Source organism: Bacillus rossius, chromosome 2 (assembly GCF_032445375.1).
Source record: "Bacillus rossius redtenbacheri isolate Brsri chromosome 2, Brsri_v3, whole genome shotgun sequence".
Taxonomy (NCBI): domain Eukaryota; kingdom Metazoa; phylum Arthropoda; class Insecta; order Phasmatodea; family Bacillidae; genus Bacillus; species Bacillus rossius.
In genome coordinates, this window is record NC_086331.1 from 94750878 (window position 1) to 94771567 (window position 20690).

At 32.4% G+C, this 20690-nt stretch overlaps 1 protein-coding gene across 4 annotated transcripts in view; it reads right to left on the reverse strand.

The window, feature by feature from the left end:
• LOC134529481 (laminin subunit beta-1) overlaps positions 1-20016 on the reverse strand; it is a 137951-nt gene extending 117935 nt beyond the window's left edge. Inside the window, exons 1-3 of one of the 4 annotated variants that reach the window (XM_063363615.1) lie at positions 19654-20016; positions 6241-6354; positions 878-922 (exon numbers count right to left, since the gene is read on the reverse strand). In XM_063363615.1, the coding sequence (XP_063219685.1) occupies positions 878-922; positions 6241-6313 (118 nt within the window). In that variant the 5' untranslated portion in view covers positions 6314-6354; positions 19654-20016. Of the gene's footprint in view, positions 1-877; positions 923-6240; positions 6355-18868; positions 19093-19653 lie in introns of those variants that run through there. The other 3 variants (XM_063363612.1, XM_063363613.1, XM_063363614.1) reach the window with 3 other exon arrangements.
• Positions 20017-20690: the final 674 nt, after the last annotated feature.

The following is a 20690-nucleotide window of genomic DNA, read 5'->3' on the forward strand; positions in this document are numbered from 1 at the left end:
CTCCTGTAAGGTAATCTTAAACACATGGCACATACTATTCTAAAATCAATAATTTAAAAACTATTGCAATATATAAAAGACAACAATTGTAAAAATATAGGTATCTAATAAAATATGTTATGCTTACTGTCCTGAAAAAGGTTGTTTTAGCATTATTTCATATCCTTATGAAAGATCATATTCACCTCAGTAATGTGACAGCTGTTCAATTATCCTACAAGTTGGATATTGAACCCACATCACACAGATAATGGCAGGGCAACCATTCCCACTTTTACAAGTGGAACAAAAAAAATTTATGAGCTTATTTTAAATTGGAAACACTTCACTTGAAAATCAGAACACATCAATTTCTATGCAACACAGTGGAAGAGCAAAGCTACGGGGATGTACAAAATATTGGATTTTACGTATCAAAAATTGGCATAAATCACCATCATTTTTCAGGAAATTTATAATTCAAGTGTCCACGATTTTCCAAGATATTTGGGGGACTGTCTATAAGTATTCAAAAAAAATTGTTACTTTTATACAAAAATAAAATATCACTGCATATTAAAAAAATGACAAAATAATTAATAATTTACAATGAAACATGTTTCAGATTGCACTGGATGTAAAAAAACAAGCACTTAGCTAAGAGCTGGCCAGTTGATTCTAAAGTGTATAAATAATCAGAATTCTAAGTCCAAAAAATATATTGATTACATTTTGAGGAAAAATATTTCATCAAAGATTAAGTTGATATTAATTTACCAATACAATTTATAAAATAATAATAAAAGTAACATTTTAACTACATGCATATGCTTAAGAATAAACATAAATTACAATATATGTTGCCAGTAAAGTTATAAAATTATTATTTTTATTTTACCTCGTCCTTTTACCCTTTCACGAGCCGCTTCTGATGGAGACATACCTGAAACATACATATCATAAACTTCAAAAACCTGAAACACATAAATATGTAAAACAGCACAAGTAAAATTTTATCAGCTAATACATAACCATAAAAGCAACAAGAGATAGTCTTGTTAAAAAGAAAATATTAATTACTTTAAACTGTCAGAAGAGTAAGCCTCCCAAAAATTTATTTTCCAGTTCAGTAATTCTTAAATTTGTTTGATAACACTGCAAATAATGAAGTGTTCCACAGGTTTCCAAAATCATTAAGTTTCAAGTGTGCTAACTTAGAACAAAATCTCCAGAAATTTAACAAAATCTCCAGAAATTTAACAAAATCTATTTTCCCAAGCTTCTACTGTAATTGAACTTCCACCAGAAACAATATATTTCATATTTGCTGTATTTAATCTGCATGATTATAATTGGTAGTTTGTGAACAAGGTAAAATGAAGTAAAACAATGAAGAAATTAAACTAACACATTAATATTGTTTTGCATCTGACAACAATAGATCATAAAATTGAGTATTTCTAGATGACTTACCATAATAATGTTACGATTTATAATGTGGGGAGAAATGGGTTCGTAAGGGATAGCCCAATTGAGTTTTATTACAGTTTAATTGGTTACTAATATTTACATAGCTAATAAATAATCTTACTTAAAAATACCTTATCACCAATTACCAGCACTAAAAATGTTTATTCAAAGTCACTCAGTGACTGTCAAGTACTACAGTCCGCACTCCTCACTGGGCCGTGCTCCTCGTGGAACTCACGTGGCACACCCTGCGGAACTCTGTCGTGGGACTCTGGCATCAAACTCTCGCCGCACCCGCGACACCCACCATCGCGGGCTCACGTGACACCCGTCGCTGAACTCTTGCCGCATTCCATCGCTGAACTATATCGCCGCACTCCGTCACCGAACTATATCGCCACAAATCCGTCACCAAACTCTCATCACACTCACGGCACTCACCGGTCCTCACCATTGCAAGACTCTGTCGCCCCAAAAAAACTGTCACGGAGGCCGGTGTCGCTGTTCAAGTAGTCTGTGGCTCCCTTCTCAAATCGACAAGAGCAGCTAGGATGAGTAGCGTCATCCCATGTTGACCCAACACCTGAAGCATCGAGAATAGCGTCGCTTGTTCACGCAGCGGCCTGCGGAATTCTCAAGGCCGCTCAGCGATAGATAACGGCGCCGAGGCAGGACGACCCTTGTAATCCAGCCAGGCACGTGTGGCATGCCTTACGTCAGCGGGCCGCATGTGGCTGTGCAGAGCTGCCAGCCAGCTTCAAACCTGGCATCGCAGTCTGGTCTCTCACGTTCGTATCATTGCCCCCTCCTTAAACCTGTTTGTCCCCACGCTACTCGACATTTAGGCTGCCAGCCTTTCCTCCATCGCAGGTTGTACAGCTTCACCAGATACAGATATCCCTCTCTCGCAGCAGATGTAGCCTCTCTCGTTACTCGGTGACACTTCTGCGTCGCAGATGCAGCATGTCGTTCGGCCAGATGCCCAAGCCGGGACGGGCCCGATACTCTTGAGAGAATTGCTCATTACCTTCCAATGGTTTGCTTGTTTCTTCCCTTTTACTCTCTATTCCTTCTCTTGCAGCTACTTGTTCACACATCATTTCTTTCCGGCTCTTATTCGTCTCTTCTTCGTTCCTCATCCCTTCATTGTTCACCTGAATCTCGTCTGGACTGCACTTTGTTTCTCCTTGTACCATCTTCATGACTCCTTGTGTTGTCATTGACTTTTCTTGGCCTTTCTTCATCTCTTCTTGGCCTTTCTTCACCTCTTCTTGGTCTTTCTTCATCTCTTAGCATTTCCCCATCACTTCTCGGTTTTTATTCAGCTCTTATTGGCATTTTTTCCTCTATCTCTTTGGTTTATCTTAATTTCTTATGTTCAATATTCATCACTTTGCGACCTGTCTTCATCACTTCTGTGCTCTTCTACAGCTCTTCTTTGATCTTATTTTCCTGTCTGTTCTTCTCTTGGCTGTTTTTCTTTTCTTTGCTGATATTCTCCTCTTGGCTTATCATCACTTCATCAATTTTGAGAATCATGGCATTCTCCCACTCTTCTTGTGAGTTTTTCATTTCATTCTTAATTTCTTTATTCCCCTTTTCTTGGTTGCATTTACTCTTTATGGCCATACTAGCCTCTTCTTGGTGGTCCATTATTTCACTATTAATGTCATTTTGAATGGCCTCCTGGTTACTCTTCATCTCTTCCTGAACAACCTTCATCTCCTCTAGGCTATTATTTGTCGCACTCTTCATTTCTTCATGGTGGTCCTTACTCTCCTTCTTTTCACTCTTCACTTCTTTCGCAATGTTCTTCATACCGGTTCTCATTGCCCACATGTCATTCAAAATTACTTCTATGGCAACCCTTAACTTCTTGAGATCCTCAACACTAACCTCTTCAGCAGCCATCTCTCTCTAAAACTTTTACTAATAAAAAAACTAAAAAATTATTTATTCCTATTACTGATATTAATTTTTTTTAAAAAACCTAGCATAACTTTATAATAAAACTAACAATAACTCTCTTACATTCAAAACTAACATTATAACATCCGAAATTTACTTAAGTTCTTATTTAACACTAAATTTATTCTGGGAAAACTAAATTCTATTTTTCTTTATTATCTAAGTGAATACTAAATCTATTAATTAGGGCTATCCCACTTCTGAAACCAAAATGTTACGATTTTATGTAATGTGGGGGAGAACTACTGGGTTCGTAAGGGATAGCCCAATTAAGTTTTATTACAGTTTTAGTAGTTACTAATATTTACAAAACTAATAAATAATCTTACTTAAAAATGCCTAATCACCAATTACTCGCACTAAAAATGTTTATTCGAAGTCACTCAGTGTCTGTCGAGTTCCACAGTCTGCTCTCCTCATTGGACCGCACTCCTCATGGAGCTTGTCGCGGAACTCACGCGACACACCCCACGGAACTCTGTCGCCGAACTCACCGTGAAACTCCATCGCGGGACTCTGTCGTCAAAATCTCGCCACACCCGCAGCACTCACGGCACTCACCGTCGAGGGACTCATCGCAGGCTCACGCGGCACCTGTCACTGAACTCTCGCCGCACTCCGTCGCCGAAATCTTGCCGCACTCATGGCACTCACTGGTCCTCACCATCGCAAGACTCTGCTTAAGTAGTCTGTGGCGCCCTTCTCAAATCGACGAGAGCAGCTAGGGCGGCCTGCAGAATTCCCAAGGCCGCTAAGCGATAGATAACGTCGCTGAGGCAGGACGACACGCGGGGAGCGGTGGCAGGAAGGGGGTAGTGACGGCCCTTGTAATCCGGCCAGGAGCGCGTGGCATGCCTCACGTCAAAGGGCCGCACGTGGCAGTGCAGGGCTGCCAGCCAGCTCCGAACCTGGCATCGCAGTCTGGTTTCTCATGTTCATAACAATAAAATATGTACTCTCCTATAAAAAGAAAGAGTGAAATCTTAATCAACTGGCTAATCCATTTTGACATCCTTAACAGCAAAACACACAGACTGGCTGACAATGTAGATTCTAAAAATGTAGCTCTGCTGTGTTTAAAACAATTTGAAATGCCATCAATGTACCTGGATACAAAGCTTTTCCATATTTTTATCCCTACACAACACATTCCAAACACAATAATATAGGTAAATATGTCAGTTTGATATGTACAAACTCAACTCCTCTTCCATGTTCCTCTACCTCATGCATGCTCCTTCAGCTCCAGGTAGGTTTTTACTTTCTTCACATCCAACCTTCCTCTTCCGCTCTTCTTACTGATCTTTTCCCAATCTCTGAAGCACACGTAAAGCACTCTATTCAACTCCAACATTCTCTCGGCTATCATTTGTTGGCACCCTATTTGCATTTCTTGCCTCTCTTCTGCTTCGAAAACCAAACTGACATTCTATCAAGTTTTCTTCAACACCTCTCTTTTCATCGGATTTTGTCATGAACATTATTGTGTGAAAACCTTCACATTTCTTTGCTAGGCTTCTCTTGTGTAGGAAGCCAGATGGTTCTTCCAAAGTGTTTGGCCTAATTCCTGCATTATATATTCTGACAAGTTCTCTCAAGCTCCATAAAGCTGTAAGTGCTTTCGAAGGAACTCCATCAAGCCCATCACTTTTTTTTTCTCAAGATCATTTCAGAAATATATTATCTTTTTACAATGACTTATATTGTATTTAAAAAAAGGGGGTTGTCTGTAAAGACGGTTTAAGGACGATAATTTTACGTGATAACATCATAAGAAAACATTGATGAAAAAATTGCATACTTTTTAATTTTCAAATATTATTTAAAGTTTTTGCAAAATTTAAATTTAAATAATTTGTTTAGCTATAATCACTAACAATTAGTTAAAAAGCTCACCTTAAACCTGTTTGATATTATAGAAGATTTTCTCGCACGGTGGTTGGCCGGTTTATGCATGCTCGGCTCAGGCGGAACATGATAATTTTTCGTGCATGCAGCCGGCATTCATCGATTTATAAGACGTTATCACGTCAAAAATGCAAATGTAATACAGTGCACAGTATTTAAGAATATTTTACAAAAGTGTATATTAAAATAAATAATTTTTACCTGTTCTTTTTAATTTTTAACATCTAATCAACAGGAGAATCATTTGACAGAAACCAAAATTAAATCAATATTAACTAATTTTTTATTATTATGATCTTTAAATATAGTGGTATGAATATAAACATTAAGATTTAGACAAAAGTTTGGTCCCTCCCCCACATAACAAAAAATAAATCAGTAACCGTGCACACCAATGCCTAATAAAGAGATTACTAGAAATTATTGGACTAAAACTAATCATAACATGCTTTCATGGCCATTAACACTTTAACCTATTGATTTATTACTTTAAATTCATTTAATATGACAAAATTAAGGCTTATACACTCTCTTCCATTTAATCATGTCTAAACCAAATAAACATTCATGAAATAAAATCAGAATTTACTGCAAAATACAACCACACATAAAAATATCCAACATATTAATAAATCCTCTACTATACACACTGTCAATTCATTGCACAAAACATATTTACATGTCAATGGCCATATTTGTGCAAACAAAACTTCAACTGAAAAAAAATAACATTTATAAAATGAGGAATTTTGCAGAATTTTTAATGTAGTCCTCAATTTCTTTCACAGCAAAAAAATTCAGAAAGGCAAGAACTTTATTAATTCACTCAGATTATAAATTAAATGTCATTGAAAGGAAAAAACATATAATTATTCACTTTATGGCACAACTTATCTCCAAATGTAATCTACTCACCTATGGTGAGAAAAATAACAGGAACACAAAGCAGTACTGTTCGAAACGGTCGGTTCAGAATTACTTTCAGCATGGTGGATGGTTGCGTCCTTTATTCTTTTCACACCCCAACACCTATTGTCAAATACAAACATATTTTAATATTCTATTACAAAGAAAAAAGTGATGAAAAAATACAAAATATTACAAACATTTCTCACATAAATATGTATATATAATAAATGATAATCATACTTGATGTTTATGACCTATTAGGTCATACTTTGCAAGTCTTTACTGACAAGAAAAGGAACTCAATGGACCTTATGACTGTAAATTCAGAATGCTCACTAAACCTGAGTGATTCCACATCAGAGCATCTTCCATATTCAATCTGACACTCTTAAATATCAATGATTTTTTGTTTCTAGTTTACATCCATGAAAGTACATGAAAAATTAATTTTTACGATATTTTGAGTGAGTAGCTTTTTATTAATATGCAAAACCAAACAAACTCAAATTTCCATCTTTCTGATTTAAAATAAGCCTACCACATGGGAAATATTAGTGCTACAAGGCTCAAATTAGGTCCATTTGAGAGATATTTTAACAGGCTTTCACCTCACATATAACTTGATAGGGGTTGTTGGGGGTTGTTTAATAAAAAATATATAAATATATACATGAGGTGAAATTTTTCAAATATGACTTTCTCAAAAACATTTTTAATTTTTGAAAAAAATTCGCAAATATTTTTTACCATTCTTATTTCACCCATAAAATATTATTTTTGGATAATAACAGGTTCATGATCATGAAATATGAGGCCTTAAGCAGTGGCATGAGTTGAAATAACTATTTAAGAGCACAATTTTCTTAATTATTATATTTTTTTAATTACTGAAGTACAAATTTGATGTTAATTTAAGTACTTTATGATTGGGGAAAAATTATGATTTTGGTATTAACTTTACCTTTGTCACATAAAAATAATATATTAAAAGAGAAAAATGTTTTACCATTACTGGCAGGGACCACAAAATTGCATGCTTTCATTTTCACCACTAGAGGGTATAATAAAGTTTTAGTAATATACATTTTTATTTTGCTGAAACCTGGAATGAGTGCGTAGCAATGCAGGCAGGGCCTTACCCTTCCGACTTATAAAACATTCATGTAAATATAATTAAGCTTTTAATGTTACGATACTTGGTTAGGTTTTTTGGTATAATATAAATCACATTTTTTTAGCAATTTTGGAAGTACTCATGTTTGAATAATGTGTATTAAAGATTAAATTGATACTGGTTCATATATTAAAGTATTTCTAATCATTTTCTTCATTTAATTTGGTAAAGCTGCTGAATGTTATTTTTACCTATGTTTTTGTATGTTCATGTATTTTTCAGGTGTTATTTTCTGTTTTTCTTTTGTCTGGAAGCAGTGTGAAGCAATATATCTGTAAATTGTATCCATGTTAGAGTTAGACAGAAAGAGGCAGGTGTACCTTTTGAATGGGAACAAGAATTTATGCCATGGACAAAAAAATTCTAAAAACGTTTGGGAGGTTTTTATATTGTAAAGTGTCTTGTTATTAGGTATAATTTTATTGATGGTCTGTGATTGGGTGTTAAATCTATCACGTGGATGAGTCCTTCTTGGTGAAGAAGTCTGTAATTTTCAGTTGTCATTCATCATGGTACCAAAAGGTTGTGCCAGGCGACATTCACAATGTAATCTAAATGTAGTGTGGAAAAGTACAAATTCACATTTTTCATCAGACATTTTGGTACCATATGAAAAAAAATTGTTTTATAATTGACAAACTTGTTTCGATGTTAAATTGTGAAGACAGAAATGTAATAGTATCTGGGTTTTATAATAGCAGCCACTATGCTTTGTGGATTTTCATTAAGAAAGAACCAAAACAGTTTTAAAAAAGGACAGCATTATGCCTTGTGTTTTGTCATGTTATTTTTTATTTAGTTATCATTTGTCACATGCCTACAAATGGTTTTGAAACCTTGTTAGTAGGCATAGAACAGAGACAACAATAAACACAAAAACCAAGCAAACATAGCAATCATTATAGATCCAGGCAAAAATAAAAACAAAAACAACTCCAACATATAATGAACAAGTAATAATTACAAGATAACCATAAAACAACCAAAATGTAAAATAAATAAAAAAAATTAATAAAGCTGTTCCTGGAAAGCAGGTAACAAAAATGAACAGATAAACTAAATGTTACAAACATGGTTAAAACTATCCACACAAAATAAAAACAACATATCAGTTTAAAACATAAAGAGTAAAAAATATTATTACAAATTCTAAAACAAAATGATTGTGAAAAATTATAGTTAGGATACATATTTAGATATGGGCAAAAGATAAAAATGTTTAAGATTTATTTTATGAGCCACTCCACCTCAATTCAGGCAGTTAGCAAGAAAATGTGTCAGGTCACCATCACAGATTTGATTTAAAAATTATACCAGTTAAAACCCGTGGAGATAAGAAGTGTGCTAAAAGGATTTCACCTCAAAAAATTTTTTACCCATGTTAAAGCCTTATGAAGTTGGTTCAAAATCAAAAAAAGGTGGAAAAAAGGGCGTTTTTCAAATGAACGGCATTTCAAAACTATTTAACGGAGTTTTTTTTTATTTTGTAGCTATTATATTGAACTACAGAGTGTATTAAAAGCCAAACAACTGAATTAGGTGTTGATTCAGTAGCATAAATGTAAGTAATTATACAAAATGTTATATTTCATTTATAGATATAGAAATGTTAAATTATGAATTTAGCATCAAGTACCTGCTTAATATGTTACCTCGAAAATGTTAACAAATGACCTGTTTTAGAAGGATGGTCATAAGGTCACTAACAAAGGATTGACATGTAAGTGATAATGTGTGACTGAGTCCAGCACTTACATTGCAATTAAGTGACTAGGCAAGTACAATTTACTACCCATCAACCCCAAGAGTATTAAACATGGCTTATACAAATAATGATTTGTTTGTTTGTAAATTTAAAATCCCTTTCGGCACAGCCTAAAGGCGTAGGTAGATTTCGAAGTACCTATTTCTTCTGGAAACATTTCGGAAACTTCTATAAACTCCTGGAACATTAATAACTTAATGTACATAACATCCTATATGTTTGCCAAATATTCAAAAAAGATTGATTTAACATTTTCTCATACTTTATTCAGCACAAGTATTTTTATGTTTATAACTTAATGCATCCAGCATTGAATGTCTTCATGAATTTCCTATTATGCCTACTAAGGTAGTAGTTGTGTAATTATTTTTTAGATCCAAACACTTTTTTTCAGCCCTTGTACTAATACGTGGTCATATAAAAATTTTTTTGGACAAAGTTTTAAAGTAATAATAAGCTGATTATTAATATCTTTCAACGATATTGATACAAAGTAAGTTTTAATTTTCTTTAATTCCAACCCCTGTATTTATGGTAACCATTTGTTTCATCAAAAGTTGTTCAGCCAAAGGTTTTAGATAAAGATTAGTAGTTTTACAATAAATTACTATGAATTTGATAAAAGTATATCCATTAAAAAAAAGTAATGGTGTTTTGTCGTTCTACCCTTGTTATTTCCACCCCTTGCAGTAATTATTTGTGATATAAAATTTACTTTAGACAAAAGTTTTCAACAATAATTAAAAAGTTAAACAAAAATAAACTTAATTTAATAGAGTACATGGTAGGGAAGTTTCATTTACTTTCTTATTTCAACCCCAGGATTTCTCAACCCCTTGCAGTAATGGTTTGTAAAATTGTTTTAGACAAAAGTATAACAAAAATTATAAGATCAACACACAATTTGAACATATTTGATGTTGTACCTATGAAGGGAGTTATGAATTTTTTTTTATTCTACCCCTCATTTTTTCGACCCCTTGCAGCAATCATAGTAATAAAAAATTGTTTCACACAAAATTTTTAGATAAAAATTATAAAATTAACAAACAATTTGTACGAATTCGATGTTATGCCTATAAAGGGAGTTATGAATTTTTTTGTCATTCAAACCTTGTTTATTCCTCCCCTTGCAGTAATGGTTGGTCGTATAAAACATTATTTCAGACAAATGTTGTAGATAGTAATTTAAGGTTTTACAATAAAACCAAATAGATTTAATAGTGTACATAGTATGGAAATTACGATTTTTTTTTTTATATTCTACCTCTTTATTTTTTAAACCCCCTACAACAATGGTTCATCATATCAAAAATTATTTCCAACAGAAGTTTTACATAAAAATTATAAGATTAACAAACAATTTGAACGGCTTTAATAGTGTACCTACAAAGGGAGTAAATAATTTTTTTTTGTCCTAAAACCCTTGTTTTTTACACCCCTTGCAATTATGGTTGGTCATATCAAAAACTTATTCAGACAAAAGATTTTGGTATTACTTCTGCGAGTTATAATATCTTCAAATGGATGTGATACTTTCCATATCATGGGAACTACAGCGATTTTTCTGTTTTTCGAAAAATCTTACCCATTTCTACTTCTTTGGTCGGATATTGTTCATTAACGAACTCAACCAAGATTTTATACTATTTTGATTTTATGTATCAATATGGAAGTGATTTGTGAAATATTGTGGCAGTTATCGTGTCCAAAAAATATATATATACAAACTTTTGAGTTGATGATGGTTTTGGAGTCTACGGATCATGAAACGAAACACTATATAAAAATTTTACGGAAGTTACACCATCGTAAAGGTTATAATAGATAGTATTTCTTTGAAATCCACCTAATTATCCTATAGACTACCAGTATGAATGTGTTTTAAAGTATATATTACTTAAACCTCAAAATTAACCTGTCCAGAATTTGCTTCACTTGCACCTCTGTGGTACACTTTTAACATTTACGCTAATATAAAATCCAATGATGATAATGCTTGACGTTTTCAACACAGGTAGGTAGTGGATGAATAAGTAATACTCGAGTAGAGTATCGCTAAATGCCAAATTACGGTGGCTACTGGGTCTTTGTTAAAAAGAGGATCAATTATATTTCTGTATCATGAAGTAGACAATGTGACACAAGTTGCATTATGCCAAATCAAGCAAGTTCTCAAAGACCCAACACATTTATCACAAGTAATTCCCCAAAATGAAGTAACCTACCTACACAATACTCTACAGAAATAAACTTTTGAAAATCACCCACAAAATGTTGTCAAATATATTTTTAGTGACATGCCTTGTACAAGTGAAAATAAGTTCTTAGAAAATTAGTGCTTAGAAACAAAAAATGCATTGACCCTATTACATGCTGACCTCACAAGGCAGAAATACAAAACAGTTTTTTCTGATGTCAGCTCACAGTGAATGGAGTTTAGAAAATTGACACATACCTTGTAGTAATTTTCTGAATGTCAATCATATGCCATTAAAGAGTATTTATAAAATATAATGGAACTGATACAAGAAAATGTACTACAGGCTATATATACTGTTACTTTTAATTGTATTTACACTAACATCTTTGACATTTGCTTTTTAGTTTAAAAAAATGTAATTTGATTACTATTCTCCCTTAATGAATTAAGGCTTTTAGTCCAGGAAAATTAGGGGTTTCACCTCAGAATGAGAGATAGTCAGCTATAAACTTGTAAAACCTTTATTTTGACACCCTAAAACTTATCTTAAAACCTACGTACCATAGGGTGTCCGCGACTACAGATATTCCAAGGTCAAAGATCAAAAAATTGATTTTTTACACATTTATTGCAAATATCTCGTTTCCTATGGGTTTTATGCTATTTGTATTTTTCATAAATATTGTAGAGGATTAAATTCTCAACAACTTTTGTTTAAACATTTTTTTATATCTTGAACCATTTTTGAGATAGAGGGCAGAGCGCATGCAGTGTTTAACTACTAAGAGTATCATTCGAGGTTAACCTGTAGTCCCGATTAAAAACACGCCGTATAAAGAATTGGGGTTGGATTATGCGTATTGAATTCCTGGAACCTGTTATGACAATGAATCCACCAGCTCCGGAGGAATTGCTTAACACAATATTCTGCAACTGCAAGTATGGTTGTGGTTCGCGATGGGGATGTAGGAAAGCAGGGTTGCAGTGCTCTTTAGCTTGCGGCCAGTGTAATGGGCAAGCTTGTCTTAATGCTTCACCATATCAGAGTGATATCAATGAAGACGATACTTTTGACACTAAAATCCTGGAAGAACTGGAGACAAATGTCATTGAAGACGAGAACACAGAGGAATTGGGAATTATACAGCGACTGGAAGACGATGATGAACAAGAAGAAGAAGAAAGTTGAAATTAGAACTTGTAGTTATTATTATTCAATTTTTTAAATTTTAATGTTCATAAATGTATGAAATGGTATTTTTCAATAAAAACATTAATTAAAAATTTAATTATGTTCTTTTTATTTAGTTAGGAAGTAATTAGTATAAATAAGATTAGAATTAAAAAATAATTAAATTATTTCCCTTAATAACTTTATGATTACATGAGTAGGTAAGTGTTATTAAATGAATAGATATACTAAATTATTGAAAAAAATTATTAATTATAACATAATAGTTAATAAAAATGCAAATTATTTAGAATTATATAATTATCAATAATTTATAAACTTTATAGGGCGTGTTTTTAATCAAGACTACACGTTGACCTCGAATGACAGTTAAACACTGCGCGCGCTCTGCCCTCTATCTCAAAAATGGTTCAAGATTTTAAAAAAATGTTTGAACAAAAGTTGTAGAAAATTTAATCCTTTACTATATTTATCATAAATACAAAGAGCATAAAACCCATAGGAAACGAGATATTTGCAATAAATGTGTAAAAAATCTATTTTTTGATCTTTGACCTGGGAATATCTGTAGTCGCGGACACCCTACAAAAAGTAGGTTTCGAGACAAGTTTTAGGATGCCAAAATAAAGGTTTAAAAAACTTTATAGCTGACTATATCTTATTCCGAGATACTTGCCCTCATTTGACTAATATTCCTGGACTATTATCAACGCAGGGTCATTAGCAACTGAACACTATTCACAATTATTGAATAAGGTTTTATTTTTATTTTACATTCCTACTCATTACACCTTCCATACCATATATAGTAATTTAAAAAAATTGGTTGTCTGTAAAGTCGGTTTACGGACGATAGTTTAACGTGACGTCATAACAAAACATTGATGAAATAATTGCATACTTTTATGAATAAAATTGAATCATTTTTATTTAATTATCACTATTTTGTATGGATTCAAAGAAGGAGTGAAATGAAATCTACAATTTAATTGATAAATTTACTTTTATTTGCACTCATTAATTCAAATATGTTTATTACTTTAACGAAGAGATTATTTTAACAATAACTTTTATACATGTTTGCTATTTAACTTCTTCCAATCTGTGTTATTCTGTTAAGGATAGGACAATGATAGGAAAAGTAGGAAACGAATGGGAGTGTTTCAAGTTTAATGTGCCTCGAAAAAGTCAAATCGATGGTTGTTCCAATCAAGTGGAAGAGAGATAGATTCGGCGCAAGCTTAAAATGAGCATAACGGGACACAGTGTAATGTGACAATGTGTAACGGGACATTTTTTTGTGCGTGCAGCCGGCATTCATCGATTTATTAGACGTCACGTCAAAAAATAAACAATCTAAATTAAAAACTGAAGTCTGCTCCATGGCTAGTAAATTCATGAGTTTTAAATGGTTCAGGTGACAAAACAAATTATATGAATCTTTACAAAATTAAATTTTTGATTAATAAACTAACAGTTTTTATAAAACCTGTGATTAATAAAACAATATCTGAAAACGGAAAAATTATGTTATGTGTATATGTCAATAGTTTTGTCAATTCATAATGCCACCGCAAAAACAGATACATTATTTACAATCTTACATGAACTCTTTATTAACATATCCTGCTTTTAAATAATAATAAATGATATTCCTAAAATACTTAATCACAAACAGTAAAAACAACCATAATATCAGCAAAATTTAAAAAAAATATATATTAAACATCTACAAAGTATGTCATTTATTTTTTAAGTTAAAACATGTAATTTATTTACTATACATGTATAGTTTTTTTTGTGGTTTGCTACTCATTGAAAATGGAAATATCTCCCTACCACTAAAAACTGTGTAAAAAGTTCACAGCAGACTCAGAGTTAGATTTGAAAACTGCTGAATAAATCCACAGATCATTACTGCCTTCAATTATGGCATAGCAAAATTACCAAATTTTTATATTTGCATTGTCTTTTGTGTCACTGTCTATCAAGTTTGATTTTTGTCCATTTCTAAATTATTTAATACATTTTGTCATTCTATTCAGAATTCCATGCAATTTGAGGATCTGCTTCAACACCTACATGTGCAGAAGCTCACAATAAAAATAATTACTGTTCTTCTGGGTTCATTTTTAATCAATCAAAACCCCACAACTCTCCTTGATTTCATTGCCTTTCACACCTAAGGAGTTTTCCAGAATCGGACGACAAGGTAAAACATTAAAATTACACAAAAACATGCCAAAAAATCACCTTTTTCAAAGTTACTGTAAATACTTTGCATGGCTCATGCACACACTAACATTCGTCTAAGAAAAAAATTTGTGCTGCACCATGAATTCCGTTAAAATAAAAACAAATATGTAAAGTCACACAAACTCACATTAAGTAATACAAAATATCATTAAATAATTCATCATTACATATTCCACATTTCCAAACCAGATTATACCCTACATGCACATCAATGCTGACAATCCTTTGAATCTGAAGAAATATTAAAAATCAGAAATTAACATTTGTGTCACCTTGCACAGAGTTGGGATGGTTCTACTAGCATCATCAAATTGTTTATTAAACTTTCCATTCAAGAAAATATAAATAAACACATCTCCTTCAACAAAAAATTGTTCATAAAAACATATAATAAAATACATAAAAAACAGTAGAAGCAAACTTTTATAAATTCCATTATAATCTCAAATTATTACAAAGCAGTAGGTACCAAATGAAACTTATTCTTTCAAAAAGACAAAAAGTACATAAAAGTCATTCATAATGAAAATTGTACGAAAATATAGACAAGAAATCTGAAAAAGAAACATTTACTGATACAAAACTACTTATAATAGAACAATGCCCAGCATTATAACAACAAAGTGATATTAGTAGATGCAGAAAAATATAATTTTGTTGTTTAATTTACCTTCTTTAAAATAAGCCCCTCTCATTCAGAATTACTGGTACAGGCTTTTTCGAAAGGTGAATCAAACAATAAAAAATTTTTTAAGCATCTACAATTAATACTATATTATTTTCCTGCAAGGTATTGTTATACCACAAGCAATTTTTTTTCCTTAAAAAGGATTCATTTTCCAGTTTTTTTTGTGTTGAAATTATTTCTGCCATATTAATGGTCATGAATGTGAAGCACTACCTATCCATGCCCGAATAATGCAAAAAAATTCTCCTACGACTATGAGGAATACAGATAGGTATTTTGGTATTTATATAAATATTATAATTTCAACTATTTCTTTGCAATTTTATTAAAGACATTGTTTTTATTTCTTGTTAATATGTGGAATATTTTAAGAATTAATTTACAATTTTTTTAATTGAAGGTTTAGCTCAATAATTTTACAATTTTTTTAAACACTCAGTTGTGAGCATCAATGGTTTTATCAATGGTCAATCACTTGAACGTATCAACTGTGAAATGGTATTGCAGAAATTTAACTTTTGTTTATGAATGCAGAATTTATAATGATGTGTTTTACACTGATTTTTAGGAAGTAGTAGCAGTGTAAATTTGTGTGAACTGGCATAATTAGCTATTTTAATGTTTCACCGAATTCAATTGCAAAACTTTTAATTTTTAAACTGGTTAATGCATGCATGTTCCATTATGAGGATTTTTAGAGCCACCAAAATTGTATGGTTTTTCTTTTCCTTGTGTTCCTGTTTCTTAAAATGTGTATATGTTTTGGTGTTTTCCTATACCTAGTTTTTTTGTGATTCTTACACAAAAACTAGGTAACCGCAAACTTAGGTGTTCATATAAATGCTCCATTCAACTAAAGATCAGACCTTGATCTTTATCAAGTTATCCATATTAAAAATAATTTTAAAAAAATCACTTTTAAATACTGAATATCTCAGAATATTTTTTTTGTTTGGTCCTATCAAGAAAAACTCGCAAGCTGTGAAAGACTATGAAATCAAGGAAAATTATGTAATTTGATTTATTAGCAAGTGAATAGTGATGGAAAAGTTAATTAAAATTGTTATAATCAAATCCTTTACAGAAATATTATTACATATATAAAGTAATTTTAACGAAAGGGGGTTGTCTGTTAAGTCGGTTTACGGATGATAATTTTACGTGATAACGTCATAAGAAAACATTGATGAAAAATTGCATTCATTTTTAATTTTCAAATATTATTTACAGTTTTTGCCAATTTAATTTAAATAATTTTTTTAAATATAATCACGAACAATTAGTTAAAAAACCAGCCTTAACCTGTTTGATATTAGAGAATATTTTCTTGTATGGTGGTTGGCCGGTTCTTGCACGCTTGGCTCAGGCGGAACGTGACAATTTTTTGTGCGTGCAGCCGGCGTTCATCAATTTATAAGACGTTATCACGTCAAAAAAACTTTAGCATAAGTAAAGTATATTAATTGCAAGCGGCAGCCATTCAAGCCTACTTACAGCATCTTTAATGCTGCAATTGCTATGCCTTAGTTTTAGATTCAAGTTACTAATACAATGTCATACATTACAGATGGATTTTATTGGGTGGAAAGATATTAGGGGAACTGTATGACATCATGAGAGTTGGCCAACATGATAAACTAGAATGGAGGAACAAAAGAAAAAAAAGTACGTAATATTGTTAAGAGTGAAAAACTGAATATTGTCATAAAAATAAATACCAATAAATAATATGAGTTTGGAGTGAAAATAGCAGTTAAAGTAAGAGTAGGAGTAAAGTATTAAGTGGAATGGAGTATCTTGAAAATAGGTATGTGATTTAATAAGTATACAATAAGTGTTTAGTAGATGGTAAAAGTTTATTGGATGTGTGTTGTAATGAGCGTAGTCATCATGAGAGTAATTATAGCCTGTATTTCTTTATATTGAATTAATTTTATTGTACAGTGTAAGAATGAATATATGGTTGTGATTGTAGTAATTATGAGGGAAATGTTGGGTCATGTTTCGCGATATTGACTGAATTTAATGGTGAAATGGCTGAATTTGTTGGCGTAAAACTAATATATACAACAGTAATATTGACAGAATATGATTATGATCACTAAGCCAGGATAGGTAAATGATTTTTAATGGCTTTTAAATGTTTTAGTGATTTCAAGTAGTGTTATGTGCAAATTTTTTGCTGTGATAGGTAACAGATTGTTATTGGTTTTATTAAGTAAAAAAAAACTCTCGTTTTTCTAGGTTAGATTAGTTTTGCGGTCGTTGAAGAAATAGCAACAAAGCAAAAGGTTTGGCGAAATCAGTTCAGCTATATTAAAATACTTTTTATAAGTTTGCATTGTGATATGGTGATATTGATGAAGTCGTCAAAAAGGCGATGCTAAAGTAATTACTTAACTTACGACCTACACATTCGTATGGTACACGAGCGCCACGTTAGAAACATCATCCAATATGTAATAGTTCCATATTACGTATCCAATTTTATCCCTTGATTCTGATGTCATAATCCTGCGAAGGATCCTGGACATAACAAAAATATCCCAATACAAACCAATATGTCATGTCTTGTGGAATTTTAATTTTTTATTTAACTAATGATCATAATTCATTTATATCTTAAGTTTTTGTTATGACCAGGACCTTGCCATGTAGGTACTAAATTTAAACAGCATGCATAATGTAGGTACCACAGAATCAAAGTACAAAGGATCATGCCATCAGGCTGAAGGGATTAACTTGGACAAGTGTACGGAACTTTTACCCATCAATATTGTTATAGTAAAAGGATCTAGACAAGGTACTCAGATCATTTTCAGTTCTTAAATAATTTTGTGTGATGGAATATTGTATGATTTGAAGCAGTTTTCCATTTATACTTTGTTTTTAACTATTTTCACCCCCATTTTCCATGATCCTCATATCCCTCCACATTTTTGAGTTTATTAAAATTCAGTATTTGAATTATAACATATCTTGGTAATAAAGGTAATTAAAATAGTAGTAAGTACTCAGAAATATTTTTATAATTTTTTTTTGTGAAAAAGCCCCTGTCGTTAACATTTACAGAATTTCATATTATTGCAATTATGTAAATAATTTTGATAATTATTTAGTAATACGAAAATTAGTGGATATAAATTAGTCACAGTTCGCATATTTGAAGGATTAATGCAAATACGTGTTTAAGCCATTTTCTAATTTGGCGAGCAGGACATGAAATATAACTGTGTTTCTTAACCCCACAATTCCTCGACTTCACTGCCATCTTAACAGCTATTTATTTTTTGTTAAATGCCGGGAATGTTTAACCACGCCAAACTCCACTTTTCAAATAATCTGCAGTTACTAACCATTCGTTGTTGTTATATAAAATACTGGCGCTAATACGGGCTTGCGAAGAAAAACCTTTTTCCCTTCCTTTAGAAAAGTAAAATTTAATTAGTTTTAGTGGCCGAACATATATTCATTTTGGCCTATTTCAATTTATTGCAGTAACTTTGTTCGTACGATGACATGGGCATCCACAACCAAAATCTAAACATAATGTAATTATGTCAATAACAAAAAAAAATCATTCCTGCCAAATTACTAAAAGTGTCGTTATCGCATGTTTTGTTATTACAGAGTTGTCTTTGTGTTATTTCCGTTATATTCTTCAATTGTTAGATCAAACCGCCAAATAAAGGAATGTTGGCTTTATATTTCGTGAAAATATTACACAAAGAACAAACTAGGAACAATAAAACCTACAAATAAATGTTACTGTAATTGTCATATTTATTAGGAAATTACTTTTTTAAATCTTATAATCTCTGTAGTACACAATGGCACGCTTGTTTCTGGCCATGTAAATGCAAGCATTTTGTCATTCGCTTGTAGTTTACAAAACCAAAGAAACTTATGAATGGTGGGGATAAACGATAGCCTATGTACTAACGCGGCTTGTTTTTAAATAACAAAAAAAAATTCTGTTAAAAATTGTATTATACATGTTTGTTACAGTTCACTCTAGATAAACTCACTTTACGAGAAATGAGCTCAACAATCATCTGAATAAACGCTAATCACAAAGCAGTTCCTTAATTCCAGACATTTATACGTGTAAATATATTTAAAAAAAAAATTGTATCTGTACCTTCAAAGTTTACGCGCTCTCCTGGTACGTTACACAGCTGATTCAACGCCGGTACATTTTCCCTCTCGCTCACCATCCACCTGATCGCACACGCCACAGCACCGACCGAACTGTACAACGCCTTGTGCGTACAGCGTGAATGCGTGCGAGAGCGTAGTGGGAGGAACTGGCAGGATACGGAGAGTTGTAAACAATCGCAAGACTGAGAGCTGCCACTCCACTCCCTCCCGTCTCTTCTCCTCTCCACCAACTCTGTAGCCTGGAAGATAGCAAGACTGCGAGAACGGAAACCAGATGTTTGTGATTACCAAGCAGCAGATGGCTGGACCAGCTTGAAAACTGTCTCTTAAAAGAGCCACTGACAGACTGCACATCACGCTCGCGCAGTCCTACTCGTGTCATCTTTTGAGAAATGTATTAATTTCACGAGGATAACCACAGAGACAAAAAAATCTCCTTTTTTTGGGAAGCAGTGTTCACAAATAATTTATTTTTAATTACAGCAATAAATGATGGGTACAATATTTATAACAATGACACAGTGTGATGCATTGGTAGGCTACTCATCTGAAGTTTTTAATGACCATATGTCTGAATGCTTCCAAAAGTGTATAGGCCCCTAACTACCTATGATGGTTCAGCAGCAAAATGTCCACTTAATCATTAAGCTTGCAATCTCTCCTGTTTCTATTACAAAATAAATAGAGCCGTCGAGAGAAACTAAGGGCGGGGTGCAAATAACTTCAAGCCCCCTCCCCATTTCAAAATGCACAACTTTCAAACCCTTCCCAATTTAAAATTATAATAATAATAATTGTAAAAATTACCGTAACCGTTTTAAATGTGATCTGTGCGTATCACGTAACTTAAAAGTATTCCAATGAATTCCATAAGCAATAGCCTTGCAATTTTCAATTATATTAGTGTAAATTCACGCGTTAAGAAAAGTTAGTAATCATCTCCGGGTCATTCCGCTGTTCCGCGGCCCTGAAGCGAAACAAAATTCTTAAGCAGTTGTTCGCGGCACCTTTATAACC